The sequence below is a fragment of the Mastigoproctus giganteus genome, chromosome 4, assembly GCF_048544385.1.
Source record: "Mastigoproctus giganteus isolate SK-2022 chromosome 4, ASM4854438v1, whole genome shotgun sequence".
Classification (NCBI taxonomy): domain Eukaryota; kingdom Metazoa; phylum Arthropoda; class Arachnida; order Uropygi; family Thelyphonidae; genus Mastigoproctus; species Mastigoproctus giganteus.
Window position 1 is genome coordinate 218,685,299 of NC_143578.1, and position 27,585 is coordinate 218,712,883.

General features: G+C 36.7%; 1 protein-coding gene across 1 annotated transcript in view; it reads right to left on the minus strand.

The window, feature by feature from the left end:
* Positions 1–27,585, minus strand: part of LOC150087411 (xaa-Pro aminopeptidase 1-like) — a 532,432-nt gene that overhangs the window by 326,257 nt on the left and 178,590 nt on the right. The window contains exons 6-7 of the mRNA XM_090372051.1: positions 9,282–9,386; positions 1,071–1,111 (exon numbers count right to left, since the gene is read on the minus strand). Coding sequence (XP_090228177.1) covers positions 1,071–1,111; positions 9,282–9,386 — 146 coding nt within the window. The remainder of the gene's footprint in view (positions 1–1,070; positions 1,112–9,281; positions 9,387–27,585) is intronic.

Below are 27,585 nucleotides of genomic sequence, written 5' to 3' on the forward strand. Positions count from 1 at the left end.
TCTAATCAAGAAGCATGTGCTACGCACTGCTGCTCCTTCCCACCTGGCTACGGAGGTGCCCGAAACCATTAGCAGGAAATGATCACACAGTCCTTGGTTAGAAGATGAAGGAAGTTGCAATTGTTAAATATTAGGGCTGATTTTAATTTGGAATGAGGAAACACTGCAAGAAAGGCAACTATAACAGTTTACGATGCTGCATGGCCTCTATAAACTGGGCTGATAGCAGAGGGAAGGTGAATATATTAGAATTATGGAACATCCTTAAAGAAACTGTGCCAGAAGTCATGATTGCACATATACCATTAAGAAGAGGCTGAGATGAATGCATGCAGTAGAAAAAGGTGGCATGAGAGAGTTACAGAGCAATGAAAAGCACTAAAGCCTATAACAAGTTAACCTGTAATAGTACCACAGAAAAGGTTAGATTGGTTGAGGTATGGGAAATCACTTAATTTTATAAACTTAAAAATGGAATTTTAGTTTATAAAATTAGAAAAATATAATTTTTATATTATTGTTTATAAAAATGGAATAATAATTTCATGTTTATATTTTACATTCAATCAATACAAGGAATTAGACTTTTCCTTCTGCAAAAAAATAAATAAATAAATAAAAATTCCATAATAAAAAGTTCTGTTTTATTGAAAATAACAAGTGTAAAAAACACTTAATTTTTTAAATTTGTGAATGATTCATAAAAAAAGTAAATTTGCATTTAATAAATATTACAATCCGCTAATAAATGGTCAAGAACTGGTACCAAAAACCAAATTTTTTTTTTTTTTCTTTTTTTTTTTTGGGAAATAAAGAAAATTTGGTGTCTGTAACACAGGGCACCACTATTTTCTCTACGATCAGGGGTGCCACAGCTGACAGATTAATACACAAGATGTAAAAAATTTTTTCTTAATTAATTGCATACATGAAATCAAAATTTTTCTCCTAGATAAAATATTTTTGTTCTACACATTTTGCAATTAAAAATAAATACTTTAAACATTCATAGGGATATTCATTTCCTTAATAAAATTAACAATAAGTTAAATAAAGAAACTTTCAATTACCCGTGATAACCACTGTTCCTGCGTTGGAGTCCCAGGCAGTCCTAAAGATAATGTAGCATCATCAGATAAATTTCAGTAAATTTTATTTACAACTGCATTTAAAAGTTATGCATGCTTTACAGTTACCATAACACAAAATAATAACAGAGATAATTAAACAAACTTATGTGCTGGAAGGAATATGAATAATTGTAAAAGTAAACAGAATACATATTAACAGTGAACTATAAATAAGCATAATTAAGCAAAAATCCTAAATAATTACATTAAAGTATATGTTTACAAATGTACACCAGTATCCCATTTGATTCATGGTTGGATTCTGAAATGTGAGACCCAAATTGAAATGACTCATATCAGGATACCATTGTTAATGTTAAAAGTTGAAAATAGCAGACTGGTTCTTGTTAAACCAAACTCTAGTGTCTTCAGCACTTATACTGAAACACCTCATACTATATTGTTTGCTATATCAACATTGATCCGAAAAAGTAAATAACAGATGCAGTTATATACTTCTTCATATAACTATACAATAATACAAGGCTAAAATATTAAATGAAAATAAATATTTTATTTCAAAATAAAAATCAAAAACTTGATTTTAACTTGAAGTTGTTCCCACTCAGCCAGATCGCTGCTAATTTCTTCTCCAAATAAATTTGTTTGTAGTAATTTATAGCATCAACAATTTCTTGTGCCACGCTTGAGCTTTGCTTTATAACTGAATCATCTTCAGCAACAAAGATGATTTGTACTTAGAAATCATTCCACAGGAACTGCAATGGGAGTATCCTAGACACTTGATTCATCTGCTTCTATCAAGTCTCACTGGTTAATTCCTTGATGTGAGAAATAAACAATTCAACTGTGTCAACCCATTCCATTCCTTCAAACCAACGTGCCTCGGAGAAGTGGCAGTTTCTTAGCAGACAGATGGCATAATACCATGATCTGACTGAATATTATCAACATCCTGAGCATTACCTCTTTAATGTTCTGGCCAATATTTTATGCCAGTAACCATTTATGAATAGCAGTTTTATTTTCTCCCATATTCAAGTAGAGCCCCACAGCCAGCAATGGAAAAATTTGCGGGTCTTAAAAAGTAGAGATGACTGCCTCGTCCATTGGCTAGATCAAGGACACTGTGTTTGTTGGCATAAACAGAATTGACATTAGCTAATTACTCATCTGGATCAGCCAGAGAATTTGATGAATTGTCCGATAAAATCAAGACTAAAATCCAGATTTTCATTGCCACAATACGTTTTACTTTCTAGAATGGCACAGGTAGAAACCCAGTCTCTAAGCAAACTGCACATCATCCAGCCTTTTCTATTATTCCACTAATATACAGACATAGAACTTTTAGACCATCATTATGGCCCTAGAAAGCATTTAAACTTATTCTTTGTGGCACTGCTACCAAGAAGTGTAAACTTATCCTTGCCAATATAGGCATTTAAAAGCCTAGGAGCAGTTTATTATGCTTTGAGCTTCTGTGCAGAAGGTGCTTCCAAAAGAGTCCAGTCTCATCCACATCACAGACTTGCTTTGGAGAATATCCATCACCTGAATGATTCCTTTCAACTCATCCTTAAATACCTATGCTACAATAGTATTTCAACTTTTTGCTTCCCCTTTCAGAGTAATGTTGTGAAGGCTATAACAAACCTTGTATTAATCAGCTGGCTTCAAAGAGTTTTTTTTGCAAATTGTAGTCTGGCTTTGAACACAGATCTTCAAATAAGCTTTTTGCTTTTGAATGAAAAAGCATTTTGCTTTTGAATGAAAAAGCATTTTGCTTATTAAGGCAAAAAGGCATTTTTCATTAATTCTGGTCATCAATCTAAGGAGAAAGAAGAGATTCCTTTTTATCAAAAAACTGATAAAAAATCCCTCTTCTGCTTGCAATTGATGCATTGTCTGATGAAATCAAGACTAATCCAGATTCGATACTGCAATGTTTTACTTAGCATTAGCAAAGGCACATGATGCAAGAAAGCAAGCTTATATATTATCAGCCAAAAAAAAAAAAAAAAAACACCCTTATTTCACCCATCCACTTGCTCCAAATGTTTGTCAGGTTTTGCCTTGAATCTATTTAAGCTATCAACTTCTACAACGACAGATGGAAGTTTGTTCCAACAATCAACCACCCGCTGGCTAAAGGCAAACTTCCGCACATTTATCCTACAACCGTCTTTCCTCAATTTGAATTTATCCCCTCTCAGGCGATTATTCTGAGCAAGAATCCATTCCGCACTGAGCATGCTCAAACCATTCAAGGCGTTATACACCTCAATCCAATCACCTCACAGGTGCCTAGTCTCCAGACACTGTAATTTGCAAAACTGAAGCCTTTCTTCTTAAGAGCAACCCTTTGTTCCATTCACATCATGTTGCCCTTCTCTGTACTCGTTCCAACAGCTCTACATCCTTCTCAAAATGAGGACTCCAGACCTGTATACAGTACTCAAGGTGTGGCCTGACCATTGCCTTATACAAGGGGATAATTCCCTTGGACATTAAGCCTGATATACCATCATCAATATCATTTATACAGAAAACAACAATGGACCCAACACTGAACCCTGAGGGACTCCACTAATAACATTAGTCCACAAACATCAGTGTCCATTGATTACCACTCTCTGTCTTCTCCCACTCAACCATCCCTTTATCCATAGCAGCAATTTGCCTCCAATGCCACACTGCTCCAATTTGTGCAGCAGTCGTCCATGTGCAACAGTATCAAAGGCTTTTCTAAGATCCAAATATATGATATTAAAGTTATTCTTTGCATCCAGTTTCTTTGTGACTACATCATAGTATCCAATCAAAGTAGTCAGACAAGACTTCCCCTTAACAAACCCATGCTGTGTCCGAGCTATAACTGAAGTGTTGTCTAGATGATCCTGCAGTGTTTCTTTAACCAGTACCTCCATTAATTTCCCTGGAACAGAAGTTAAACTAACAGGTCTATAATTACTTGTGTTGTCGCCCTTCGATCCTACTTTGTGGATTGGGGTCACATTTACAGATCTCCAGTCCATGGGTACCTCCCCTGAGTCCAGGGAAGCTCTCATAATTGTGGCTAAGGGTTCGGTTACTTCCTTTGCCGCCTCCTTTAATATAACTGGATAGATTCCATCCACCCCAGGTGCCTTTCTTGTGTTTATCTTCAACAATTTCTCCTCCACTTTATTCTCAGTTACATGATTATCTAGCTTACTGCCGGAGTTGAAGACATCTCTGGCATTCCCCTCCCTGAATAACTCCTCATGTGTGAATGTCAGTGCAAAATATTCATTTAGTTTGTTAGCTACCTGAGCAAGATCATCAACAGTTGAACCATCGATATCAAGTGGACCAATCTGATTCATCCCCTTCCTTCTAGAGTTTCACATAAGTAAAGAACTCTTTGCTGTTTTTCTTTGCATCCTTTGCCAAAGATTTCTCGTAATCTGCCTTACCTCCTTTGTGACTTGGTTACAGACCAGCTTATATCTATCATAGGCTTCTGTCTCATATGTTAATTTATATGTATCCCATGCACTTTCTAGAATAGCACAGGTAGAACTCAGTCTCTAAGCAAACTTTAATGCAGTTGCATTTTTCCCTTACAGTATTTCAAGAAATTTAATGCTGAAGAACAGTATAAACCAGTTAAAAATTTTCTTATCTATATATGTATATATACTACAGTATTTAAAAACACATGCAAGCCAATATTATTTCAGCAAGTAAATGTATCTAATCCGATATTATCTAACTATGAAGTGCGTGTGTGCGTGTGTTTACTAAGATTAATTGGTTTATTATTATTTTGGAACAGTAAGTCTCAGTCTCGTGATAAGATTAATCTAATGTTCATAGCACTGAACAACAAATTTTTGTTCATATCTTGTTACGGTCATGAAAGTAAGTTTACTTTATAGATTTTAAGGTGCTAAACACAGAAATAGTGCTTAAAATGACAGTTGGCTCTTGTTTTCAAAAAAAAAAAGTATTTTTTTATATTTATAAAAGGTATTTTTATTTATATGGCGGTAAGATGTAGCTACGAACATACCTATATCAAAGAGGACCTTTTCACCTTTGGCTTGTATTCAGCTTCAGAGAAAATCCCTTTTCACAATCCTACAATAATAGGCTAACATGGTGGCCCTCCATTTGCTTTTGTATCTTTGTTCCATCGCTGTGATGTCTTGATGGAAGTGCTCACCGTTTTCGTGGCTGATGGCATCACAGTTTGGCAGGAAGAAATCCAGATGTGAGTGTAAGAAATGCGCCTTCAATGACATGTTGCACCCCAGTTTTTCATAAGAAGTAAAGAGATCTTCAACAAGTTGCCTGTACGTACCGGTTTTAACATTTCCTAGAAAACAAGTCGAAATGTTTCGAAAGGCTTTCAACACTGATTTTTCGCTATCGCTAACGACACATTCAAACTGTTCATCTTTGAAAGTTTCCTTATTTGTGGACCTATGAAAATCTTCTCTGTACTAAGTCTTGGGAATTTCTCTTGCTAGAATGCAGGACAATTCACTTCCAAAGCCTTCATGAAATTTTTCATGAGTCCCAGTTTGATGTGGAGTGGTGGAGCAAAACTTTATTTGGATCTACCAGAGGTAGAAATGCTACATTCTTCATTCCAGGTATTAATGATTTTCATTTAGGCCAACTCCTCTTCTCGTATTGCATGTCCTTGACACGACTATCCAACTCACAGAGGAAGCAACACTACTTAGCTCAACCCTTTTGTAGTCCTAATAAAATGGCGATTACCTTGAATTCACCACATATCTGCCACTCATACTTCTAATAGTGTACACCTAACAGGATGTTCTCCATGTTTGGATATGCTTCTTTTTTGTGGATGGAATATGCAAGAGATATTGAAGGCAGCATATTTCCATTGCATAATAACACAATCTTAAGGCTAACCTTAGAAGCATCTATAAATAGTCATATTCTTCGGGAACATGCCTCATGTTCATTGCTGCCATTAGACCATCAATATCCACAAAAACAGTGAGTTTACCTTCTATTTGATTAAATTCATCAGTCTTTATTTCAAGTACAAAATGTTGCCACTTTCACAGAATGATCTAGAAGATTCCACTGTTGTAGCCTCAAGGCCAAAAGTTCTGCATTATTCTTCAGCAATTCGAGATACCTGATTAGGTCATTAAGTTCACTGTGTGTGTGTGTGTGTGTGTGTGTGTGTGTGTGTGTGTGTGTGTGTGTGTGTGTGTGTGTGTGTGTGTGTGTGTGTGTGATTGCATGTGGTTCAGAAGGATAATGGTTTCGACAAAATGTTTGTTTCCTTGATGTAGATGGTTACTGTACTTCTTCATGTATATCAAGTTGACGTTCATCAGTGTCTTCATCTTCATCAAAGTATAAATAAAAACGGTCGGGTTGTTCAGGAATAGGCAGTACTTCATCGTGAGACACGAGACAAATTGCATATGGTATATTTGGGCACGTCACCTTCCACTTTTTCTTCATTGTCATCCCTTTTCTAACAAGAGACACCATACAAAAGTAACAATCTGTGACGTAACTTTTTTGCTCACTCCATATCATGGGCATTGCGAAAGGCATAAAACATCCCTTTCGATTCAGGTTTTAGGATTTAGGTTAGCTGGATTTAAGGAATAATTTCGACATTGTTTATTTAGATTTCAGCAAAGCTTTTGACTCGGTCCCACGTGAGCAGTTGCTTAATAAGCTGGAACAGGTTGGAATCACTGGGAAAATCCTTAGATGGATAGTAGGATGGCTTCAGGGAAGGAGGCAGAGGGTTGTGATAAATGGCTATTCCTCAGATTGGGTTGATGTAAGAAGTGGGGTTCCCCAAGGATCAGTATTAGGACCACTGTTGTTTTTAATTTTCATAAACAACATCGATGAAAGGATAGAGGGCGTGATGTCTAAATTTGCAGATCATGTTAAAATTGGTAGAGTAGTTAATGATAACTGTCATGCTGAGCTTCTTCAGAGAGACCTAGATAGACTTCAGGAATGGTCAGAAAAATGGCAGCTATGCTTTAATCCAACAAAATGTAAGGTATTACACCTGGGAAACAGTAATCCCAAAATAACTTATTCACTTGTTAGAGTTCAACTAAACCCAGTACTGGAGGAAAGGGACTGGGGTGTTACGATACAGTCAGACATGAAATTCTCTGAGCATGGTAAACAGGTTGCAAGGAAGGCCCATGGTGTCCTATCGATGATCTATCAAACTTTTGCAAGTAGAGATAGGGACGTGATAATCCCATTATATAAGGCTTTTGTTATACCACACTTGGAATACTGAGTTCAAGTATGGAGACCGCACCTAAAGAAAGACATCGAGCTTCTTGAAAGGGTGCAAAGACGAGTAACTCGCCTGGTGAGATCGGCAAAAGGGTTCCCATATGAAGAAAGACTTCAAATATGTGGGTTACAGAGTTTGGAAACTAGACACCTGAGAGGAGATTTGATTGAGGTAAAATGAATAAGGACGGAATTTTCAAGGTTATAAATGATGCTAGAACTAAGGAACATAAATTCAAGTTATGGGGGGAAATGTTTAGATTGGACTGCAGGAAGTTTTATTTTAGCCAACAAGTTATAAATTACTGGAATAAGTGGCCTACATGGGTGGTAGAGGCTGACAGTTTGGGGAAATTCAAAGGTCATCTGGATGGTACCTTCGGGTCAGGGAAGTGCATAGGATGATAGGTTTAATTTTCTTTTCTTTTACTAATTATTATTATTTATTTTTTTTTTTTATCATTGTTTTATTCGGGTTTTTTTTTTTTTTTTTTTTGGCTGGTGCAGCATAAGCCATAGGCTTTCTTGCACCATGCGGCCATTACTAATACTAATATTTATGTAAATAATATATACTTTGAAAGTGTATATTTTTTACACAAATCTATTCATTTCAAAGGAGCACTATAAGCTGGACTTTCTGAAGTTGTTGTTGTTATTTGGTTTTTAGAAGCATTAGCAACTAAGGCCATATTGCTCCAGGGATATGCGGTGGTCATTCCCTGACCTTTCCGCATCCACCGTATTTGGTGGTCACGGGCTCGAAACCCGGTCTAATCAAGAAGCGTGTGCTATGCACTGCTGCTCTTGCCCACCTGGCTACGGAGGTGCCACTTTCCGAAGAATATGTTTTGCTTGTAATCAATATTTTGGTAGATAACATTGATATTTTAGCTTTTTTTCAGTTTTATGATTTATATTATATAAATATAACGTTTTATATTACTTAATAGTTTATATACAACTTAATAGTTCCAAGACCTGCACTTTTTTTTTTTTTTTTGGCATCTTCAACCTTTTTCTACTGAAAAAGAATGAATGTTTTTAAAATGAATTTCTAAATTAAACTAAACATATCTTGAGTATAATTGAATAAAGTTGGCAGTATTAACATAATTATAATGCTGTCATTAATGAAATTTATTGATACCATGACATGCACGTATGAAAAACACTAATTACTAAACCAGTAAGGAAAATGAATGAATAATGTTGAATTTAAAAAGCTCAGCAAAACACCCAAGTGCAATGATGAACAGCTAGACAATGAGTTGTAAAGAGAGGCCATCTACTTCCAAAAGTTCGAGTTATATATAAAATAAATGTTACATGCACTGGGAATGATTTCTCTGAAATAAACAAAACTGCATATATTAACAATTCGTAGAATTTAATCTCTATCAACCCTTTCTAAAAACCCAAAAATCAAGAGGAAAGAGGACTATATCCAGGTTTATTCTTTCTTGAGACTTTGAAGTAAAAGGAAAGCATTTAAATGGGCACACTATAGCCATAAAAAAAACTGCATGGTACATCACAGGGCTGCCCAGAAGAAAGGAGTGTCAAAAGCAGGTTAGCACTATAAGCGAGAGTGTTATACTAAGAGTTTACTGTATGTGTAATAAATTGTAATTATAATGGTATTAATTCATATCTATTCAAACCTAAGCATGTGCCTTTAATTCAAGGTTAGTATTTTATATTCAGCAAATAAGTTAACCTTAAAGTTTTTGGCGCAAAGGTAAATTTATGTGCCAAAATATATGGCAAATAGAGCCAACTTAATGGAAAGAATAGAAAAAAAGAAAGAACATTTTTCAAACAGAAATAATAACAATTATACCTATTTTAAAATTTCTGACATCAAATACATATTACCTTCTTTCATTAATGTCCAGTTGGTGTCAAGCTGCTTTTCTGCTAATTGGAAGTATCGCCTTTCTGTCCACAATATTGCATGATTTTCAGTTATCACAGCTGTTCCTAAAGTTAAATAAAATTGAAAAAATGCAAAATTTAAAGGGGAAAAAAAAAGAAAGAAACAAAACTTTTTATTCATTATAAAGCAATTTAACAATTCGAAAATTGTAGATCTCTTAAAGTACCATTTATAACTGACAATATAATAGCGTAGCTTAATTTAATTTATTATGATACTCACCTTTTTATAATAGGCATTGATGTTGGAATAAATTGGATGCTAATTTTAAATTTAAGTTAGCATGAATAAGTTAGGATTTAAAAACAGAATTAAAATGTGTGCAAGGAAGTAGAAGTGCACATCTTCGTCCTTAGTTGTCAATGTTGAAATTTGAAACAATTTTAGTTATACGGTTGGAAACAGAAGGCCAATAGCCATAACAAGTGGCTTTCGTTTTACATGTGTTCAGTTGGCAATGGTAGAATGAGAGTAAACGCGTGTATTTAAGAAGACTAAGTTTCCGTGATGCTCCTGGATACACATGGGAATCTCAGGTGCATGAGATTCCAGATTCCGGTGCTATGTTATAGGGTAGTTTGGAATTTAATACTTGAAGAGTGGAATAACTAGGGCTTCATATTGGAAAATTTTAAAGCTGGATTTAATTTGATAATAGGAATGGCTGAATCTACTAAGGGGGTGTGGTTGTGGGATTGAACATGTGTTGCTAATTCAGTATTGGACTGTCCCGTCCTAAAGATATTGTATGTAGTGGTAGTACGCATGTGTGTTTGATGTTTCGGTAGAACCGTATTTTGTGGTGGTGCTACCAATGTAGCAAAAGTTACAGTTATCTTGAGATTTTATTAAGTAGATGATATTATTCATGTCACTAATGTGGTAATTTTGTGTATCTTTATATGAGTTGAATAATGAACCTAGTTTATTGTAAGATGAGAACGTAAGGGTGATATCAGTACTTTTGAATAAACGGTGGAATTGGTTGGCAAAATTACTATGGTAAGGGAGGATAATACGTGGATTATTATTGGACATGTGTTTGGGTGGGTTGTTGATATTATTTTGGACTGTGATAATAGTTTGATTAATTGAACAGGATATTTCCTAGATATGAATTTACTTGTAAGATATTGTAGTTCATTATTAAGGTAGAATGTGTGGAACTGTATTTTATAGCATTGTAAATTTGATGATAAAGGACTGTTTTTTTGTGTTGAGGGGGTGATGTGATTCAAAGTGTATTTGCCCGTGTGAGTATTTTTTCTGAAAATTCTTGTTCCTAGTTTTGTATCCCTTCTGTATATAGTGAGGTTTAGGAAATTAATTTGTCCCTTTTCTTCCAATTCCAGGGTATATTTTAATCTATTATGCATGGAATTAAATTTAATGAAAAAATCATTTATTGTGGATTTGTGCCCTATTAAGAGGATATCGTATAAATAATTTAATATCAGGGGGTATGGTTGTAATATATGATTTTCTACGGAGGCTAGGTAAATTGTAGATAGGGGGGGGCTGAGATTCCTAATCCCATAGATAGGCCGTAGGTTTGCTGGTAAATCTGATTAAGAAATCGGAAGTATCTGGCATCTAATAGAAAGTTGTAAGCTCTAGTATGCTATTAATTGAAAGGGAAGTGGGATTCGATAAGGTTTTGTCATCTGTTAAGAAATTACGTAAGTTTTGTAATGTGGACGGCAAATGTATATTAGTGTACAATGAGACTACATCAAAAGATGCTAGGATGTCATTATTGGTTATTGTGATAGAATTTATTTTTTCAAAGGTTTGGGAGGTATTGTTTACTTTAAATTTCGAAAATCTGGTGAGGGGGGAGATAATTTTGACCAGGAAGGAAGATAAATTAGTGAAAGCTGATTTGCTGAACGCAGGGCTCCCACTCACAAATTTAAAAAAAACTTAGATTGCAACTTAAATAAACCCAAAAAAAAACCTAGTTTTCATCATATAGTATAGCAACACAAATAAGATAAAACTTACCATGCAAAAATATCTTTTATTTAATTGTAATCAGAATTTTCATCCCATTCAGTTCCCTCCACATTTATTTTTTGAAGTTCTTTCATTTTTTTCAAACGTTCTTCGTATCTTTTATGACAAGTTCCGTGTATGACTTCTTTTTCCAATTCTGATTTAGGTTTCCATGTATAGCAATTTTGATTAGATCTATTTATCGCCTGTTTTGCCATTAGTCGATTTTTCACAGTTTCTGGTTTAAGGGAGTTTGTGGCTTTTGTTTTTATAGGGTTTACTTGGGAGAAGATTCTTTCTATGCTTGCCGAAGAGTGAGGTAAAATAGTTAGACTGGTCATAAAGTTAGATAAAATCTCATATTTAGAATTATTAAAGCCATCTTTTACATTACGTAACAGATACCAAAACTCAGGGATGGTTTTGTAAGAGAAATCTAAATTTTGATTTAAACAAAATGATCTCCATTCATCATCTAGAAGATCTAGTTTGTCTTCAGAAACAAGGTGAGGGAACTGCATTGCTAAATGGAAAATTGAGCGTGGCGAATTGGCACAATCATGTATCACTGCTGGGTCAAGAACATTGAGACTGGCGATAATTCCATCATTTAGAGGAAATCTTTTTCTGATTTCCATACAAAGTTCAACAAGAAATTTTAAACAATCATTTTTAAACCTGCTTTCACTGTCACCAAGCAGTGTTGAATTTAATAAGGCCATACAACGGCCTCCCAAATATATTTTATTCAGAGGCTTATGATTTATTGCATTGCTTGGATCAATTTCGACCAGCTTGCACGAAGTAATGACTTCTTTTATGAAAAATCTAAGAATATTTTTATACTCAATTGAAACCATTGAATGAAGTAAGTGCAATCTGAAATGCTCAGATTGAAATTCAATATTCAGGCAGTTTATTTTCTCCAGTACATATCCTAAAAACAACAACATATGCTTAGTTCCTTTGGTGATCATAGTATTGTAAATATTCCCTGCACCATCGATTTTATCAATTTTTGATTGAGACTGAAAATAAAGAACTAACGCATCCCACTGCTCAATAATAATTTTTATTACATTGCCACGGGATAACCAACGTGTTTGTGCTAATTTGGGGATTTTATGCTTAGTATCTACAACATCTTGAATCATTTTGAACTCGTTTAATCTTTTACTACTACGGAAAAAATAACAAGAGATATCTTTTATAAATATTTCTAGATATGATGGTAGTACCTTGACTGAATGACTAGCGCATAATGCAAAAGAATGGCAAACACATCCCATTATAAATACTGATGGTACATCCTTTTTTAGCAATGACTGGAACCCACTCTTAGTACTCATCATAGTGGCACATTTATCACTATCAAAGCCAACGAGATTACTTATTTGAATGTTTTTTCCTATGAAAAGATCTTTTACAGCTTGATAAAGCCCTTCTGAAATACCATTTTCAACACAAACAGTGTCAAGTAACACATCTACAACATCAAGTTTTTGAATATCAAAATATCTAACAACAACAGCTAGAACTTGTGATAAAGGTAAATCTGTACTTTCATCTATTATCATTGAAAACTTGTTGTTTCTGCATATGTTAGAAATGTATAATTTTTCATGATAGGCTATGCCATATTGTATAAGATAAGAGACTTTAGTAGCCTTCATCTGAACTTGTTTTGCAATATTGCTATTATGAAATGCTTTCTTACATGCTTCTATAAGGTGATCACATTGCGCAAATGGAACATTATGCTCAGAAATGAGTGCAGCAATTGTTAACTCTAACGTTGAACTTGTCTTAGCAATATTTGCACTTTTTTTTATGTTTAACTGTATTTTTATGCGCTAGTAACATCGATTTATTGGCATTCTTTAATTTCATATCACAACAAATACAGTAAGATGCACCTTTTCATTACTGTCTTCTTTCAACCAATCCTTTAATTCCAGATCTTCTAACCATTCATTTCTAAAATTTTGAGTATACCACCGTTTACGCAAAACATAAGCCTTTCTTCTTACGAAGAAAGGCTTAAGTTTTGCAAATTACAGTGTCTGGAGACTAGGCACCAGTGAGGTGATCTGATAGAGGTGTATAAAGCCTTGAATGGTTTGAGCATGCTCAATGCTGATGGGATTCTTCCTCTAGATCAGAGGAATCACCTGAGAGGGCATAAATTCAAATTGAGGAAAGACAGATGTAGGATAGACGTGCGGAAATTTGCCTTTAGCCAGAGGGTGGTTGGTTGGTGGAACAGACTTCTATCCCTTGTGGTGGAGGTTGATAGCCTAAATAAGTTTAAGGCTCAGCTGGACAGGTATTTTGAACGAACAGAGGGGTGAAGTGGAAGTGGGTTTTTTTTTTTTTTTTTGGCTGATGCTGCATAAGCTTGCTTTCTTGCATCAAATGCCTCTACTAATGCTAATGCTAATGTTTACTCATCTTTCTCTGTGGGGAACAAGTTTCAGACATTGTGGGCAATTTGTGGGTATGGCTAATTAGCAATTATCTTATTTAAAATGTTCTATAAAATAAAAAATAAATCACTAATCCATTAACATAAAATAGAAATAGTCACTACAATTTAAATTTATTATATCACTGTATGTAGTATACGCATAAATGTAAAAATCACCCCAAATAATGCAATAATACCACGAACGATCACAAAAGACTGTGCAGTAAAGACCGCCTTCCGCCTGCTCAATAGGCTGCGCATACATGTTAGTAGCACGATCATGTATGCTTACATGTATGAACATGTAAGCGTAATTTCATAGTGTAGAACCCTGCGAAAAGTTTGAAATCCTTTTACATTTGTAGTATTTTGTACAAGCACTTGAGATATTACAAATTATGATTAGAATATAAAATTAAGAAAATTGTAAACTGTTATTAAATGTATTAAATTTTATTGTATTTACAAGAAATAAAAATAAATTTTGACTTAAAATTAAAAATTACCGAAAAAACCCAGATAATGAGATATTTTTGTGAAAAAAACCTATCAACCCAGATGACAATCAAAAAACCCAGATCTGGGTGGAAAAACCCAGGAGTGGGAGCCCTGGCTGAACGATATTATGGGTCTTAGTGGGTGATTGGGTTTATGGAGTTTGGTAATACCAAACATATGCGGTAGAATATTGTTACGGATACCAATCTGTTGAAGGGTGTATAAATTAATTTCATTGTTGGATCTTAATTTCCTTAAAATGATGTCAAGCTTATTTTTATGTTTGGAAATAGTATATGTGTTATCCAGTTTGTATGAATAACACAATGGAATCTATACTCTCTGAATCAGAGAGTATAGATTCCATTTTTTCTATATATGTGCTTTTGTTTATTATTACTATGGAATCACCTTTGTCAGCTTTCTGGACGATAATATTTGGATTGTTACGTATTTTTTGTAAGTCCATTAACTGTTGTTTGTTTATATTGGGTTGGGGTTTGAATCTGGAGTTAAGAATTGATTTACTTTCGTGTATAATTCGCCATTTATCTGGATGGTTATCTAATTTGGTTTGTAGTTCTATTATACATTCTTTGTAGGGATATTTATTATCTTTAATAGCAAAGTTTAAACCGTAATCGAGGCTAGCGAGTTCAGTGGAAGAAAAAGGGTACGAAGAAATGTTTATAGTGGAAGATTTTGTGGCGGTGTGAGGTTTCTGTGTAAGGATCCCCCATTTTCTGTTGTGGCTGAGTTCGATGTCGTTAATGGCAGCTGCTATACGTATTTCATTATATGTCGTAAGGTCCACCCAAGATTGCGGTGTCGTATTTCTTTTTAGGCCGAATCTTAATCGGTGTATTTGGGATAGTAGGTTATATTTTTTATAGCATCTCTTCTGTAATTCTTTTTGTACAATTTTAATACAGGTTTGATGGATAATATATGGATATTTTTTACATGTATTTCTAGGAAATATGCGGGCAAGTTTCGGGATAATATTATGAAAGAGGCATTTTTTTAAAAAAGAAATATGAATTTTATTGGAAAAATATTTAATTAAAATTTTTGATTGTTGTGTTTCGGGATTTGACATGTTCAGGGGCATCAAGGAAAGTAGGTTAAAAGGCGGAGCAGATGAAGGTGCGTTTAAAATAGTTAAAAGTATTTTGTATTATGACAATTTGAAAATTGTAGATCTCTTAAAGTACCATTTATAAATGTGTTAAAAAGTCAAAATTTTGGCATTTGGATATTGGATTCATGTAGAATAAGGTTTGGTGAGTCAGATGAGATATTTTTTGTTACTGCCAGTCAAATATTCGCGCTTTTGCAGCCGATCAAAAATAATGGTTCAAATAAGTTTCAGCCACAGCTTTAACATGGAAACCTAGATTTCACTTCATATAGAATATTTGACTGACAGTGTAAGTTTTTTGATCTGGCCTTGCTCACACACGCTTGTGGAGATCAAGTGCCTTCTCCTTTTGGAACACTGGGAGGCTGATGGTGATGCAGGGAACACCACTCTTATGTTAATTGCATCAATAGCCAGCCTGAAAGAATGAAAATTTTGGCAACGCCCATACACACGGGAAAATTAGCAAAACAACGGTAGCCATACTGCCCTTCTTCCCCGAAGTCCAAACAAAGGATTGGACGGGAACGAAGAAGATAGCCACTGTGACGTCGCTGGCTGGGGCTTCCACAGGTAAATCACGATTCCCCTCAGTTGCCAAGACAACGGAATACAACATGGCTGCCCCCATCGGAGGCCGCCATTTTGAGCGAACGCCATAGAAACTGGACGAGCGGACATCTTGAGTGCCACAACATCGTTCAACTTGTGTATCTTGAATGCAAAACATTAGGAACATTACAAACTGAGGGTATAATATGTACTTATATGTTTTTAAAGATTACCATTTAGTAGTGGGATGATATTTTTGCTATATAATGTTGTTTCACATATTGCCTAAATTGATCTTAGTGTAGTGTTCCTTTGTTGAAGGGACATAGTCGATGGGCCTGATATCACAGGAGCCAACAAGCCTTGGAACACACTGTTTTGAAACTGCTATTGCTCAGTCGCTATGGGCCCGATCGATCTCAGGCTTGGACCATAGGGTTTGTTTTCTCCCCCTCTGTCTAGCCCACGCAGCGCCAGCTCCCCCTGGTGGCCAAGAAATAAAATCGCTCATAACTTGTCAACAAATAACCAGAACTTGGGTTATATACGTCTGTTTGGGGGAAAGCATCCTTTAAACACCGTGCATATAGCCCCCAAATCCTAGCCATGTAGGACCAATACCAGCCGAGATATTGACAGTTAAAAATTTAGCTTTTTATCCAGCATTAAAAAAAAAAAAAAAAAAACATTTTAGAGGTGATTAGCTGATTCTCCTTAGAAAGGCCCACACAGTCTGAAATTTTGCAATGGAAGATCTCGACACAACCACTTCCTCGTCTTGCTCCTCTGAGCCTGGAGTTCGTACACCTTCAGCTGGAATTAGGAAACAAAATCTTTTTGACTCCACAACCTCATCGTCCTGCTTCTCTGAGAGTGGAACCCCTTCTCTCTCCCCAGAAGTCAGGAAGCAAAATCTATCTGAAGTGCTTGAACCAGTGGTCCTAAGTTCAGATCTCCTGACCACCCGGCCTGAACCCAAGGATCCTTCCTCCCAGAATGACAATCTCACAAAGGGAAATATCCCTAAGAAAAAGAAACAAACCAGGGTCACCTCCACTCCAGCACGCCCTAGTGACAAGAGCCTGGGATCTACCAGTGTGGCCTTTCCATGCCTAACCAGCTCACAAATGTCCCCTGTAGGGGATACCACACTGGATCTTCCTCAAGTCACCTCTCTGATGCCTGACAAAACCACTGGCATAATAAACTCTAAAGTTGCCACGATGGACCAGCCTCTAAAGTGCACACCTTTGGATCACTCCGACGGAACGCTGATGGAGTGTTGCGACGTCGTGTATGCCCTCAAATATCGCCTAATTGAAACTCTTAAAAAAGAGGAAAACATCCCTGCTTCCACACAGCTGGAAGTGATGGAAATATTTACCATACTGGAACAAAAATATTTAAAGCTATTTAATGCCACCAAGGTTCTGCCTGAAGGTGTTCCTTTAAACCCGGATCCTAAGCCTTCGGAAACACCAACCTATGCTAAAGCGGCTTCACTGGCTCCAACACCACCTACTGGATATCAACCTAAACCGCAACATGTCATTCTGGTGCGCGCCACGGAGTCCTCTGAGCTGAAGACAAGCGAAGAGGTTAAAAAGGAAATCACTTCCAAATTTAAAGAGGAATTCAGCACTGTTAAAATTAAAGCAGTTCGCAAGGTTCGCGAACGCGGCATTATCATCGAGACCGCATCTAAAGCAGATCTAGACTTTCTCAAGTCTTGTAAGAAGCTTGAGGAGCTAAAGTTCTCAGTGGATACTCCTAGGAAACTCAACCCAATGGTAATAATTTACGATATCAACAAAGACGTTAGCGAGGAGGAGTTTCTTCAAGATCTTTTCAAGAAAAACTTTAGTGACTCAGACATTCCTTGGGAATGTCTTCAAGAACAGCATCAAACTGAGATTCAAGATGAATGCACGCCTGTTGGTCTCCCAGCATTGGGTCGTGGAGGTCTCAGGTATTATTAGACGTCATCTCCTACGTGGAAACTCCAAAGTCTATATCGGATGGGCGGTGCAAGGCGTGAAAGACTTTGTCGTCTCCTCCAGATGCTTCAAGTGCCTCGGATATGGACATTCGTCCAAGAACTGTAGATCTAAAGAGAACACTTGTGGCCACTGCGCAAGACAGGGACATCAAATTGCTGAGTGCCCTGATAAATCCTCCCCGACCGTATGTCCAAATTGCAAACTCAGAAAGAAACCTGCAAATCATTCCCACAAAGATACTACTTGCCCGAATTTTTCAGGGCGCAAGAACAGACCAAATTAAGAACTAACTATGAATAGAACACAAAATAATAATGTAAATTTTAGTGTTAAGATATTGCAATTAAACTGCCAGCATAGTCTGGTAGTTGTTAATGATGTATATAGAATGATTTCATTGCATAAGTTTTCTGTTTTGGCCTTACAAGAGCCATACTCCTTTAAGGGCGTAGTTAAAGGTCTCCCACTTCAGTCTCGGATCGTGCAGTCTATTCCAGAATCTTCTGGTGCTGGTCGTGCTGCGGTGACCAGGGTTTGGGTGGCCCTGGTCACTGCTGATCCGTCGATTACGGTTACAAAGATTTCAAGCCTATGCTCTAAATTCGCAGCTTGTGCTTGTCTTGAAGGATCTTTCGGCTTATTCTTTTATGTTTCTCTTTATATGAGGTGTTCCCAACCTATTGAACCTTTCCTTAATTATCTTGAGGACCTTTTATTTAGGCTTTCGGGTTTACCACTTTTAATCTCCTCTGACTCAAACGCTCACTCTCCAATGTGGGGTGGTAACACATCCTGTCCCAAAGGTGAGTTACTCGAAGATTTTATCATCTCTAAAAACCTTATAGTCCATAACACCAGAGGTCAACCCCCCACCTTCTCAAATGCCTTGGGACAATCGTTTCTTGACATAACCATATCTAATCGTCCATTTAATTTAGGTATTAATAACTGGTTGGTTCGTCCTTCCTGGTCTGGTAGCGATCACCACCCCATTACGTTTGATCTGGTCACCACACTCAGACCTTCTCCTTCCCGTTTTAATCATGATACCCCCCGTTATAGGACAAAGGATGCGGATTGGTCTCTTTTTGATGCTAATCTCCTCAGTCTGGCTACAGAGGAATTCATTTCAAATACTACTACCTTAGATCCAAATTCTCTAGAAATGAAAATTACTGAACTTATTTCCAAGGCCTCTGATCTTAGCTTTGTAAAGAGGAAAAGAATCAAACTCTGTTCCGTGGTGGACTGCCAGTCTTACTGCTCTTCGGCGTCTTCTCAGGGCTGCTCGACGTGATCTAAATAGGGCCAAAAGGTCTGATAGGCCTCGTGCAGAACTGAATAGGCTCTTTGAAATTTACACAGCTGATAGAAGCAACTACTTTAACACTATCTGGAAGGAGAAATCTCTTGCATAGGATAGATTAGTTGAAAAAACTATTAAAAACGATCCCTGGGGCCTACCTCACAAAGTTCTTGCGTCAAAATTACATCTGCATACCCCACAGAATTCAATCTCACTCCCCAATTCCTCTGAAACTCTCACTTGGTCTGCATCTATTGAAGCGATTTTAGATGAACTTCTTCCACAGGATACTTCGGTTCCTGAAAGTAATGACCAGACTCTGTTTCGTCTTTAACATCTTTCCTTTGAAGGCCCCTCAAATGAACCTCCTTTTACCGTTGAGGAAATCGACACAGTGGTCAACTCTTTCTCTTGTGGCAAAAGTCCTGGGCTTGACAACCTTGAGGTCTCTATCGTAAAACGCACTTGGAAAACTAAACCCTGTCTCATTGCTACCTTAATGAATACTTGTTTGCTTTATGGTGTCTTCCCAGATCGTTGGAAGACTGCCAATCTTAAACTGCTAATTAAGAGTCCGGCTAAACCCGTTGACTCACCTTCCTCCTATAGGCCAATCTCTCTTCTTCCTTTTCTTGGGAAAATTTTGGAAAAACTTCTTGTTGCAAGATTTAAAGGCTACTATGTTTCTAGGAATCTCTCCTCTTCTTCCCAGTTTGATTTCACGAAGGGCAGATCAACTACAGATGCTATAAATCTTCTTTTAAATACCGTTAGAACATCTCCTTCAAAATACGTTCTCGGTCTCTTCGTGGACTTCAAAGGGGCCTTTGACACCTTGTGGTGGCAGAGCGTCCTGGAGAGGTTCCGAAGGGCCCAGGTTTCCTGTCCTAACTATAGCCTTATTTCCAGATACTTTCAAGATAGGAACCTTGTGGTCTCATCAGGCTTCTGCTCGGTTTCGAGACGGTTTCTAGGGGTTGTCCTCAGGGATCCGTTCTTGGCCCTGTCTGCTGGAACGTGGTTCTTGATGGATGGCTAAATGCCCCTCATGGCGATATTGTTAATATTGCCTATGCTGATGATCTTGCCCTGCTGATCCCTGGGAATTCTCGCCTTGAGCTTGAAACAAAGGCTAACCACATCTTGGATGATCTACACATATGGTGCTCACTTCATAAACTTTCGATTTCTGTATCTAAGACGAAGCAGCTTCTCTTAAAAGGTCTGTTAAATCTTAATCGTCCTCCTGTGGTGAGGCTTCTCAAACAGACAATCAAGCTTGTACGTGAATTTAAATACCTTGGGGTGGTGATTGATGATCGCCTTTCTTTCATTCCACACTGCAAATTCCTAAAGGAAAAAATTAAATCAACTACTGGCTGGTTAATTCACATTGCCAGATCTCTTTGGAACCTCAAATCTAGAACATTGGGTTTATACTACAAATCTATATTCCTCCCAATTGTTACATATGGCGCGGGTGCATGGGGTTCCCGTGTCCAAAACTCTCTGATCCTTAAAATTCTTCTACAGACGCAAAGATCCTTCCTTTTGGCCACGAGCAGGGCATGTAGAACTGTTTCTACTGATGCCCTGCTAGTTCTGAATGGGCGCCTTCCCATTCATTTAGAAATTATCCTTGCATTTCTTAAATTTCACAGGAGGCAACTTACCCCTGCTTCCATTGGTGTTTTTGAAAATAATTATAATAACTCTACCGACCTTGAAGTTTCTCGACTGCTCAGTTTAGCCCTTGATGAGTGGCAGCTCTCTTGGGATGACTCTTCCTTTGGCAAAATTACTTTCTCCTTCCTTCCTAAAGTCTTTGTAAAATCTAAGAATCTTTCCTGGCTTCAACCTGGACTTTTTTCCTCTTTTCTTCTTACGGGTCACGGCCTTAACTCCCGCCTTTTTAGGCTTGGACTGGTCCCCTCTCCTCTTTGTCATTGTGGAGCTCAGGAGACGGTGGAACATTTAGTCCTAAATTGCAACATATATTTAGATTTACGTTACCAGCTCGTGTTAGACACTAATGTTTACACCCTAGATGATTTCCCAAAATTTTTGGAAACATCAGAATCCTTCTCAGCTTTTTGTAACTATGCTAACTCCGTGTTTAGAAGACGAAAAATGCTAAACACAGCTCATCCTGTTTAACTCAAAATTTTGGATTTAAAAAAAAAAAAAAAATTATTGTTTAGAATTACAACTTCCTCTTTTTATGTAATTGTGATCTTAATTTTATTATGACTCTCGGAGTTAATAGCCTTGTTAAATCTCAAGTTTTCCTCATTGTGTGTTAAGATACTAGAGATGCAGTTCTAATAAAATCACTGAAGGTTATTAGATTGCTTGTTATTTAGTGTAACTGTTTAAAACTCTTACCAACTATTGTTCAGACAAGCTCTTCTGGGCTTCTCAGAAGTCTTGTCTTCTCACTGTAAATTTTTGGAAAATTTTGTAATTAGATGCTAAGTTAAGTTAAGTTATTTTCTTGGTGTCTCAGACACAATTAAATTTGTTTCTTGAGTTTTCCTTTCTCTGGCTGGCTGAGGTTGGGCTCCTCTTCCAGTCGGAGAAAACCTAACTTTCCTCTCTGTTCTTAGTTGTTAATTCATCCTACCGTTTTCTGCTCCTTTCTTAAGAGAATATCTCTCTTCTTTCTTTGTCCTACTTCTCCTTCCCATAACTTTCACAGGTTTACCACTGGTTGGAAACCCTCTTTGCGGTTACTAACCCCTGGAGCGCCTCCTCGTGGCAAGGTACGGGAGTCTGGACACAGGTGGCTTCCCCGCCCTGCCTCCAGGCTGCAAAGTCTCCAGGGACGGCAAACAACACCCATCAGAACCTACACTAAAACATACACACATACATTTATACACACTTGCCGGCTATAAATAAACTACAGAAGATACAACGGTATATAGGGGAAACCCTGGAGGCCGCAATCATTACACGAATACCTTGTACCTTGTATGACACTGCAATCTTGGGTGGACCTTACGACATATAATGAAATACGTATAGCAGCTGCCATTAACGACATCGAACTCAGTCACAACAGAAAATGGGGAATCCTTACACAGAAACCTCACACGCCACAAAATCTTCCACTATAAACATTTCTTCGTACCCTTTTTCTTCCACTGAACTCGCTAGCCTCGATTACGGTTTAAACTTTGCTATTAAAGATAATAAATATCCCTACAAAGAATGTATAATAGAACTACAAACCAAATTAGATAACCATCCAGATAAATGGTGAATTATACACGAAAGTAAATCAATTCTTAACTCCAGATTCAAACCCCAACCCAATATAAACAAACAACAGTTAATGGACTTACAAAAAATACGTAACAATCCAAATATTATCGTCCAGAAAGCTGACAAAGGTGATTCCATAGTAATAATAAACAAAGTACATATATAGAAAAAATGGAATCTATACTCTCTGATTCAGAGAGTATAGATTCCATTGTGTTATTCATACAAACTGGATAACACATATACTATTTCCAAACATAAAAATAAGCTTGACATCATTTTAAGGAAATTAAGATCCAACAATGAAATTAATTTATACACCCTTCAACAGATTGGTATCCATAACAATATTCTACCGCATATGTTTGGTATTACCAAACTCCATAAACCCAATCACCCACTAAGACCCATAATATCGTTCAGCAAATCAGCTTTCACTAATTTATCTTCCTTCCTGGTCAAAATTATCTCCCCCCTCACCAGATTTTCGAAATTTAAAGTAAACAATACCTCCCAAACCTTTGAAAAAATAAATTCTATCACAATAACCAATAATGACATCCTAGCATCTTTTGATGTAGTCTCATTGTACACTAATGTACATTTGCCATCCACATTACAAAACTTACGTAATTTCTTAACAGATGACAAAACCTTATCGAATCCCACTTACCTTTCAATTAATAGCATACTAGAGCTTACAACCTTTCTATTAGATGCCACATACTTCCGATTTCTTAATCAGATTTACCAGCAAACCTACGGCCTATCTATGGGATTAGGAATCTCAGCCCCCAATCTGAAATTTACCTAGCCTCCGTAGAAAATCATATATTACAACCATACCCCCCCTGATATTAAATTATTTATACGATACGCTGATGATATCCTCTTAACAGGGCACAAATCCACAATAAATGATCTTTTCATTAAATTTAATTCCATGCATAATAGATTAAAATATACCCTGGAATTGGAAGAAAGGGGACAAATTAATTTCCTAAACCTCACTATATACAGAAGGGATACAAAACTAGGAACAAGAATTTTCAGAAAAAATACTCACACGGGCAAATACTTACACTTTGAATCACATCACCCCCTCAACACAAAAAAAGCATTCCTTTATAATCAAATTTACAATGCTATAAAATACAGTTCCACACATTATGACCTTAATAATGAACTACAATATCTTACAAGTAAATTCATATCTAGGAAATATCCTGTTCAATTAATCAAACAAACTATTATCACAGTCCAAAATAATATCAACAACCCACCCACCCAAACGCATGTCCAATAATAATCCACGTATTATTCTCCCTTACCATAGTAATTTTGCCAACCAATTACGCCGTTTATTCAAAAGTACTGATATCACCCTTACATTCTCATCTTACAATAAACTAGGTTCATTATTCAACTCATATAAAGATACACAAAATTACCACATTAGTGACATGAATAATATCATCTACTTAATAAAATCTCAAGATAACTGTAACGTTTGCTACATTGGTAGCACCACCACAAAATACGGTTCTACCAAAACATCAAACACACATGTGTACTACCACTACATACAATAGCTTTAGGATGGGACAGTCCAATACTGAATTAGCAACACATGTTCAATCCCACAACCACACCCCCTTACTAGATTCAGCCATTCCTATCAAATTAAAATCCAGCTTTAAAATTTTCCAATATGAAGCCCTAGTTACAGAATGGTTTTGCTACCATTCCACTCTTCAAGTATTAAATTCCAAACTACAATATAACATAGCACCGGTCTGGAATCTCATGCACCTGAGATTCCCACGTGTATCCAGGAGCATCACGGGAACTTAGTCTTCTTAAATACACGTGTTTACTCTCATTCTACCATTGCCAACTGAACATGTGTAAAACGAAAGCCACTTGTTATGGCTATTGGCCTTCTGTTTCCAACCGTATAACTAAAATCGTTTCAAATTTCAACATTGACAACCAAGGACGAAGATGTGCACTTCTACTTCCTTGCACACATTTTAATTCTGTTTTTAAATCCTAACTTATTCATGCTAACTTAAATTTAAAATTAGCATCCAATTTATTCCAACATCAATGCAGATTATAAAAAGGTGAGTATCATAATAAATTAAATTAAGCTACGCTATTATATTGTGTAAAGCAATTTAATTATATACATTTTACAGAATAACTACATTCACTGCTGATTAAAGATGCTCTAACAATACAAATTCATATTTCTATTATCCACAGGGCAAACATTTCTCTACAAGATTTTCCATTATGGACAATAATGCATAAATTATTTAGCCAATTGAATTCAGCCTACAGTTAAAAGGCATTTTGTAGAAATATATTAAAGCTGTACTATTTATCTCCCCTCTCTCTCGCTCACTAAACACTTAAGCTTAGATTAGCATTTGCAAATATGACAATATTTATTTTTCAAATTGTGATGAATGCTATTTAATTATATATGTCTAGCGTACCTTTTGAATTTATTTCATAGTAAGTTCTGTTTGCTATGACATGCATAATACAGTGAAGGTTCTGTTGCTGTTACCTCATGATATATATAATGTGCTAGTTCTAGTGCTTATAAATTTTCTCAGACAATTTTAATGAGACACTTTTATTATCGGGTGCTAGTAAGTTAATGTGAAGATGGGCTTTGCAAAGCAGGTAATGAAGTTGGTGCACTAGACTATCTCAGTGATTTAAATGGTGGTCTGTACAGATTCCAAACCATGCATGAATTTGGTCAATAGCATATTTTAAGGAATGTCAGCACTGAGATTAACCACAGATGATATCCCTACTAGCCTACTATGGCATCTATTTATTGCCCCCAACCAGGCTCTGTTGACACACTTAAAAATAATTAACAATCAAATCTATAAAAATGTGGGAACTGCACAGGTCACTAAGTTGTTGATCTTCACTTGCAAAAAAGTCTGCTACTCCCATGCTTTTCTACAAAAGCCCTCTCATTTTTCTAAACAAGTTCACTGAGATCACACATCTTTACTGAGGATAACCTGACTTCTAACCTTTCTTCACATAAGTACAGTCATCCCTCGATTTGCACGGTTTTTATTGTGCAGTTTTCCTATTGCAAGGTCAGGTATTTACTACCAAAATTTTAGATTGCGTGTGCGAGTTTCGTTAACTGCACAATTTTTGCTTACAAAGATTCAAAAATAGGATTGAAGAGCATATTTTGAAAATTTATTTGTTTTTTTACATGATTGAAGATTTCATTGAAGGAGAAACACATTTCACCATAATAATGTAAAATCCCACAGAATTCCAATAGTCCGTATTATTGCAAATGCAATAAGATCGAGTTTACTACGCGTTTATAATTACATGCACTAACAGAAAAGCACAATTAACCGGATAGTGCAAATTGCTTTTATTGTTTTATGGTCATGATCTCCAGAAGTGTGCTTTAGAAAAATATAACAAAGGCGTTCAAAACTGATTCTTATAACCAAACGTAGCAATAAATGGTGGTGTGTTTGTCTGGTTATTTCTGAAACAACTTCCTTATTTGGGAACCCCCTTCTTCAGTTATCCTACATTAGCTGTTCTGTTTGGTTCTTGAGGTTGTCACAGACATTCTCTCAGATATGCCAGACAAGCTGTACTTGCTAGGTGGGAGCTAAAACGCTGATGGAACTGATACTCGGGTGACACTCAAATCAAGTGGACCAATTTCGGCAAAATCCGGATGGTCTGTGACAGCCAAATCCTATGCTTGCACCTTCAACGATGGTGGGACTGTTAGTAATCCTGAGTATAATCTCCATGAACAAGCACGTGATGGATGACCACCCAGGTGTGAAACAACATAAGCAGGGGTCGACGGGTGGCGCCCACACCACATAGAGGAATGCCGCCCCTCTGTGTTACTAGGCAATACTAGGTGGCAGATGACTCTCATTAACCGGTGCAATACCACCACTTTGTTTTTGGAGGCTTGAAGTGGTGAAATCCATGTTTAGTCTTCAGAGCAAAGTTCTGGTCAACCCATCCCCATCTCTTCCATCATGCAGTATGATTGATGACTTTTGAGGTTACGATGAACATCGTGGCAAGATCCAATCTTCCTTACACTTGGTAACTCTCTAGGAGGCTTCTGGATCAACTAATGTATAATCTTGCTACCTCTACTCTGCCAGATAGTGACTGGAGGGAGTCCGAGTAGTGTGTATGTGGGAGGGATTGTCGAGCCCACGTTATGTCAAGGATCTGGGTATATTCTTACGATGTGAATGCCATATCCAAAAATTTCATTACTTCATACAGCATGTCCCACCCACTTTTTCTTACTATTGAATACACCATGAATTGTCAAACCAATAGAGTAATTATCTGCTAAAAGATCTAAACCTCACAAACACATCCTAATTCATTTCACAAATATACATGGTCTCAATTATAATCTCAATGATGTCCATTTCCACTTGCAGTCTGCCAAACCCCATGTACTTTTTCTCACAGAATCTCATTTATCGGTTGATTCAACTACTGCTCATCTCATCATCATCAGCCATTTCAATCCACTGCAGGATGAAGGCCTCTCCAGCAACTTTCCAGTTCCTTCTGTTTTGAGCACTGGCCATCCATTTACTACCCACAAACTGATGAATTTCATCTATCTCCACCTTTGTCTTCCAGGTTTTCTTCTAGCTCCTCTTGGATACCATTCTGTTATTTTCTTAGTCCATCTGTCATCATGTCTTCGAGTTATGTGTCCTGCCCAAGACCATTTTAGTTCTTTAGTTTTGATAAGAATGTCCTTTACTTGAGTTTGCTGCCTAATCCACGTGTTTCTCTTCTTATCTAACAGTCTGACTCCCAATATAATTCGTTCCATTCTTAGCTGTGTAGTTCTCAGTTTCTCTTCCATTCTTTTGGTGAGTGCCCAAGTTTCACTTCCATAAGTCATAGTGGGGAATATACATTGGTTCATTATTTTACGTTTCAGACAAACTGG